This window comes from Barbus barbus (genome assembly GCF_936440315.1).
Source record: "Barbus barbus genome assembly, chromosome: 6".
NCBI lineage: Eukaryota > Metazoa > Chordata > Actinopteri > Cypriniformes > Cyprinidae > Barbus > Barbus barbus.
This window is the reverse complement of record NC_136734.1, coordinates 27,977,898-27,984,584: the sequence shown is the minus strand read 5'-3', so window position 1 is coordinate 27,984,584 and position 6,687 is coordinate 27,977,898. Positions and strand designations below refer to the sequence as shown.

Genomic DNA, 6,687 nt, shown 5'->3' with positions numbered 1-6,687 from the left:
AAATTGCAAATAAAATATATACAATCCAAAATAAGTAATTACATTTTGCTTCAATGCATAAAATGAGTCAGATTTTTTCAATTCAAATAATGTAACTTCTTTTTACTATATTGCAAAATGAAATATTATCAATTTATTATTTAGATTAAAAATATTTATAAATCATTGTAATGGCTTTTATTTTATGCCAGTTTAAAAATGAATATTATTGTATTACAGTATTTTTATTGCACTTCATTAATGAGAATCTAAAGGGAATCACCACTGAGAGCAATGGGAAAGAAAACAAACAAAAACAAGTAAAACTTTTTTAAATGTTAATGGTCATAAAAAATATGGTCGAAATATGATTTCTTATTTTTTCTCTTTTGTGAGCAGGTCCATGCTTTTGTGAGATTCGCCCATACAGATACACACGCTCACAGTTGAACAGTTTTTGAAACCAAGCCACATCTTTGACTTGTAAGTGTTGTTTGATCTCGTTTCAGAGTGTTCTTCTTCAGTTCTATTTCTGTATAGATTTGATTCAAAGGCCAATCTACCTTCCATTGATTTCATTGCGGAAAACTGACAGAATGTACAAACAGGACAACGAGTTAGAACAGTAGAGCCATAGCATGGTGGGAATCAGCAAACTGCAAACAGCCTCAGCTCAGGTGGGCCTCAACAAGCTATTGCCTCTGGAACAAAGGTAACAAGTCTTGAAAAATAACAGTCGTTCTATACCTGGGTAAATGACTGATTTTTATCGCATTTGGAAACACGGAGTAGAGAGGTGCTAGAGAAACTACAATGGAGGAGCTCCCTTTGATATAAAATCTGTACAAGTATATGTATGTGCTATTAGAGACTGTAACAGTAATAATGACCCAAGCACTTCTCAAAAACCCTACTGCTATTTTGACAGCAGCATGGACAGTCACATTCATGAGAACAGCAACTGCATGTATAAATGTCTCAGTGGAAGGAGAACAGCAGCTTGAAGTCGCCTCTGATTTTCTTTATCCTTCGAAATGATTGTCTTTCATCACCTTCCTCATGAAGTATTAGTAAGATGGAAGAATCCCAAACAAACGTGCTCTTTCCGAACGAGCCTCCACACACTGAAGTGCTGCCAGTTGTCCTGTTTCGTGGCTTATCTGCCTGGCTTATAAACAGTACTGTACTGGTATGAGGTATTGGTTTGAAACCTGCGACTGAATCATCAGTGCTCTGCGAATGATAAAAGAGTCCATCGGCACACAAATAACTTTCCTAATCACTGCAAAGAGTCCATTTCCTTTTACCATCCAGCCAGGAAGCAAAAACACAGCAGGGTGTATGATTTGAAAACCCTTTTCAAATGTGTGACTCATACTGCACCACAAATAAGTGATTTTTGGTGCGATAAATGGGTGGGCTGATGGAAACATTACACAATGGTCTATTTTGACGCTTTCAAGTAATGGCATCTGGGATGGCGAGTGCTTATTTTGCTTCAGAACAGCAGAGAGGAAGAGCATTGAAAATCTCATGAACTGTTCGTCAGTCAGTGCAATACACATCCATTTGGGTTCCATGCAACGAAAGCCTGTCCAGAAGGTTACCTAATGAATATTGTTTATATTCATAACAGAAAGCAATTCTTTTGTAGAAGACACTCTTCCACTCAAGTTCACTCTTCTGTAAATGGCCAACGTTCCCAATTGGCTGAAATGTTTAAAAAACCTATAAATATCTAAGAGTAACATTGCTGCAAGCTGAAACCAAAGGTACTGTTGCGCTAAAATCTCCCGCTGTCAGCTCTTGGACTCTTCAGGTCCTGCTTCACCTTGGTTGCAGACCTCCATGTTTGTGGAGGTTGAGGAGGAGGAAGAGGGCCAGGGTCTGGCCCATTCCGGGCTGAGCGAGCGCTCGGGTTCTGGGGACAATGAGAGCATGAGAAGGGTCCCGGCGTCGGAGGAGCATGCCGAGCACAAATCCTCGGATGAGAAGGTTAGGCTGCCTAGTTTGGCGAGCGAGTTGGAGCGTTTCAGTCGAGAAGGTACAGTAAGTCCTGCGAGTCGCATACGGGCTTCGATTTCTTGCGTACGTTGGCGCACAAGGCCCGGTTTGCCACGGACGCTGCGGAGGCTGTCGCTGCTGGAGCTGCGAGTGAGTGTGGAACCGTGCGGGGACGAGACCGGCGTCAAGCCACCTGAACCGAGGACCGCCAACAAGGCCTCGTTTGTCAGCGGCACCGCCGCTTCGGTAGCAAAATCTGCCCGTGCTCCAAAGGGCCTGTGGAAAGGGTCGGTTGTGTCGCTGGAATTGTTCATTGCATCCTCAGTTTTGCTTGAACTGGCTCCCCATTGCTCATTTGCACGTGCACGCTCGTGAAAGAGACCGGAAAGTTTTTCCAAGCGCTCTTTTCGCCGACGAACGAGGCCAGAGCGTTGCAGCTGTACCAGAGTCTCTTGCTGTTGCACAGAACAAGATGCCTCTGCCTTCTCCAAACCCTTTATCTCTCCTTCGTTCCTGAGTAGAGCCGAGGAACCCTGTGCATCAATCTCTTTCTGCCTGGAATCTCCTTCCCCTTTGGCTTCAAGCAGCATTTTCCGGTTATCAGTTTCTTGGTCAAGAGGTTTGTTTTCTGGCTTATCTTTATGCCCTAAGGGCATTGCATTGGCATCAAGGCACGGATCTGAGGCAAGTTTGCCACACTTGGCTGTCACGGACAAGTTGGCACAGGGTGGCGTCTGAATTGAGATACTGGGCACACTGTTGAGGGGTAAAGGGGCAAGGCCTCGTCTGTTAGCCTCCAACAGAGCACTCTGGGTGGGCTTGGAAGCGAACGATGAACCAGAACGATGCTGCTTCAGATGGGCACTTTCCTAAACAAGAAAAGACAAGGAGAAACTATGTAACACAAATGATATGTAACGGAGCAGTGATACAATCGTGTGAGATACTCACAGTAAGATTTTGTTGCGTTTTGAGGTGGTTGTTGTTGTTGGAGTTCTCGTTGCACAGATGGTTTAGGCTTGCGAGATCAATCCCCTTTTCATGTGACAATTCTTCACTATCATTCCCATCTCCTCTCTTCGCTCCCTCTGCTAACGCCTCCATTTCTGCTTGCTCTTTCTGAGCCTCCTCTTCATCCTCCTCCTCCACCGTACTGAACTCCAGTCGCAGACGTAGTTCCTCCAGAGGCTCCGCCCCTCGAGAACAGGTCTGAGCGGCTGTGCCCTCTCCTGGGACACCGAAGTGTGGTAAAGGAGGACCCTCGCGCCCCTCGAAGGTTTCATCGTCAAGGAGCGCATCTTGCTCCACATCTGCAACCTCGATGTAGACGCGATCTACGTCCACCAGAGGCGGTGCATGGATCGGTGTAGAAGGGTCGCTGTCGAGGGCTGAGTCTGACAGACGACGGAAGTAATAGTGGTAGTTTTGCGGGTGGCTGGGGTCCAGATCTAGGCTAATTGGAGAGGAGTGGGTGGTAGGCTCGCAGCATACGGTGACTCGGGGGTTCGTGGGCTCTGGGGTGACATGATCCACAGTCTCTGAGTTCACACAGCAAGGGGAAGCAGCTTGCTGGCAATCAGGATGATCGCAATCTGAATCAGGGTGCCACAGTCTGTTATGCCGCTGCTTACTGAAGGGAAAAGTATAGAAAGGGTTAAAAAATGATTTAAATGAAATTTAAATCCAACATTGGACCCTATTGACTTTCATTGTATTAAAAAAAAAAAACTGTAGAAATGTATCCGAGTAAATGATGACAATTTTTGTTTTGTGGGAAAACCTTTAACTACAAATATACACACCAAACAATAATAAAGGAAACTTCTCTAGTACCTGGCATCCAGTATGCCCTCATACTCTGCCAGCTGTCTCATGAAGCTGGCATTGGGACGGGTGATACTGCGCTTCTGTTTGACGAAGTTATACGCTTTCTCCAGAGACCAGCCGTACTCTTTCATGGCATATGCTATTACTGTAGAGGCCGAGCGGCTTACGCCCATTTTGCAGTGAACCAAGCATTTGGACTGATTCTTTCTGCAGAGTACAGGACATGAGAGTGTAAAAAGTCACATTGAAAGAGCCAAGTACGTTGCTTGTTTTTAATGAGAAAAATCTTAAATAGAGCCTTACTTTGCTTTGACAATGAAGTTGTAGGTTTCGTTCCAGTGGGCCAGTAAGTCTGTGGTCTCGTCGTCATACACTCGGACATTGTGGTAGCAAAAAGTTCCTGGGAAAAAGTTATCTATTTCCCTCGTAACATTTAAGATGTAGCCCACCCTAAAACATCAATGTATTTAGAGATCACAAGTTACATCAGGATGCCAATAGAAAATCATATGCATGCAAGTTTATTTTTATTCCTTAGATCAGGTACCCTGCTTAAAAAGTAACAGCTTTGATGGATTTACTCTGAACTTTAGCTGAAACAGGAGAAAACGTTGCCCTTTAAGAGGCGATACGATACACACCCTTAAACTTTCACCTTTACCAAACATTAACCCATTTAAAGAAGCGGTGTCTTGAGAGACACAACAGCATGGGAGGAAAGCAAGCTGTGGATGTCAGTACAGGTAAAACTCACCCAGTTTCCTGAAGCTCCTCTAGATTTGAAGCATTCCATTCAGAACCCTGAAAGACAAACGATGCACATCACTGGCTTTTTAGGGAAATTGACATCTAGTGCCCCATATATAACAAAAACCATCTGTCCTGTCACACAGAACTAACAAGCTTTATATTGAACTTCTTTAATTTGTTTAATTTTTATTTGTGCCTATTTAACTGATGAAATTTGTCAGATTTTTATATTTTGGGGGTAAGATGAGCTAGGGCAAAGGCAATAAAAAGAGAGGAAAAATTGGCAGGTCTAATAAAAGCAGCACTAACCAAATAGAGGTGGTCAAAGATGAGCGTGGCTTTGTCCATCTGCCCAAGAATAAGCAGCATCTCATTGTCAATGAACTCTTTGTACTCTTTCAGGTTGCAGTTCATCTGTTGCTCCAGCACATTACGAATCTAAGGAAAAATACACAAGGTTATTGACTTAGTCTCAACAAATGTTCTGTTATAAACCCTGCTCACATCTGCCATCAAGATGCATCTCAGACAATCTGATCACAAGAGGTCAGCCGAGACGCACTGATGGATCCTGTGTCTCCTGAGACAGACCACTTATGATCGGATTTTGAGGAGGAGGGCCTGTTGTGACACTTTTTATGCACTCTCTGTATTTCCTGCTGACCTCTTTGGACGTGACATTTTCAAGGTCCTGGCACATCATGATACTCCTGAGTTTGGCTTTGATTAGACATTCTGTTCTCTCCCTCTCTGTTGGCCTGAGGAACAGAAACATCAAAAAGTCAAAATTACATATACTGTATACAAAGAACAACACATAAACATAAACATATTAGATTAAATTGTGACAACAAATATGTCTGGCTTTTGCTCTTAGTTGGTCACGAAATAATAAAATAAATAAATAAATCACTTCCAAAAAAACTAATCAAATTTAAATCTGCTGGTAGGTCAAAGACTCTGGGCTTTCAGGGTTTGCACTCACTTGTCAACGAAAACTGCAGGAGAGTCTGGTCGCAGTGTTTCCAGATCCTGCATGGCGTTCCACTCATTGATGCAGCTCTGTTCAGAGCCGATACAGCTCTCGTAGTACCCCATCCATGTGAGTGCCATGCCACCAGGGAAATAGTTGTACCTTCGTGACACCTCACATGCCTTGTGTAAAATCTGCAATGCTGACCTAAAGGAACAGCAGGTTAAAGGTGAGCAAGATGGAGAGACCTTTGCCAGTAGTGTCAGAAATTTGTTTAAATGATCATGGTGTCATCTTAAAAAGAATCAAACTGTATCTTAAACTGATTTTCAATAATTCTACACTTCAAATGATGATAAAGAGCTTAACCACAATTGCAAAAAGTAGTGAAAATAACATAATAAAATTAAACAAAAATGGCCAACATAGCAATCATTCAGCAATGTGGTATATATCAAGGCATCACTTTAAACAGGGTTTATATCAAACAATATCTGATATTATATTTACTGTACCACCATGGTACTGCAATTGTAGTTTTTTTTTTTGAAAGAGTCACCAGGTGGCAGTGTGGAGCTCTATTATATTTAAGGATGTCAAACTCCCACAGCACCTGTGAACATCTGAAAAACAGTCCACTCACATCATCTTCAACCCCATGAGGAGCTGTTTTATTTCTACCCCAGTAACAAACAAGAGCCAAAATTCACCAAGCAGACAAAGGCTCTTGTTGGTAAAAACAATGTTACTTGTCACCTGATTAAGAGAGATGACTGTAGGATTTATCATAACATGAAAGATTGTGAAAAAGTATTTAGAAAGCTTTAATCTCTTAAATGATCACACCAAGCATTTAAAAACATTTTTAACAAGTAAACAAATCATTCTGTATATCAGTATTTCCACTATAGACTGAAATGCCTAAAATGCAAGTTTGAATAGCTCTAGTTCATTATTTGATGTTATTTTCTCACCACATGGCCTGGACTGACACCGGCTTGAAGATGTGCATGTGCCCGGCGGTAGTCACACTGAAGCCCCTGGAGACATGAGAAGAGAGTTTAAATAAGGCCATCATACCATACGTCATTACAATAGAGCTACAACCTTTCTAAATAACAATAACAACGTGGAATACTTGTTAATATTGTCAT

At 42.4% G+C, this 6,687-nt stretch overlaps 1 protein-coding gene across 2 annotated transcripts in view; it reads right to left on the bottom strand.

Moving 5' to 3' along the window:
- Window positions 1-370: 370 nt before the first annotated feature.
- LOC306871737 (protein phosphatase Slingshot homolog 1-like) overlaps window positions 371-6,687 on the bottom strand; it is a 31,686-nt gene continuing 25,369 nt past the window's right edge. For both annotated transcript variants that reach the window (XM_079419860.1, XM_079419861.1), the window contains 9 exons: window positions 6,508-6,573; window positions 5,546-5,740; window positions 5,225-5,318; window positions 4,870-4,998; window positions 4,565-4,611; window positions 4,114-4,260; window positions 3,817-4,017; window positions 2,935-3,613; window positions 371-2,852 (listed from right to left, as the gene is read on the bottom strand). In XM_079419860.1, the coding sequence (XP_079275986.1) occupies window positions 1,779-2,852; window positions 2,935-3,613; window positions 3,817-4,017; window positions 4,114-4,260; window positions 4,565-4,611; window positions 4,870-4,998; window positions 5,225-5,318; window positions 5,546-5,740; window positions 6,508-6,573 (2,632 nt within the window). In that variant the 3' untranslated portion in view covers window positions 371-1,778. The remainder of the gene's footprint in view (window positions 2,853-2,934; window positions 3,614-3,816; window positions 4,018-4,113; window positions 4,261-4,564; window positions 4,612-4,869; window positions 4,999-5,224; window positions 5,319-5,545; window positions 5,741-6,507; window positions 6,574-6,687) is intronic.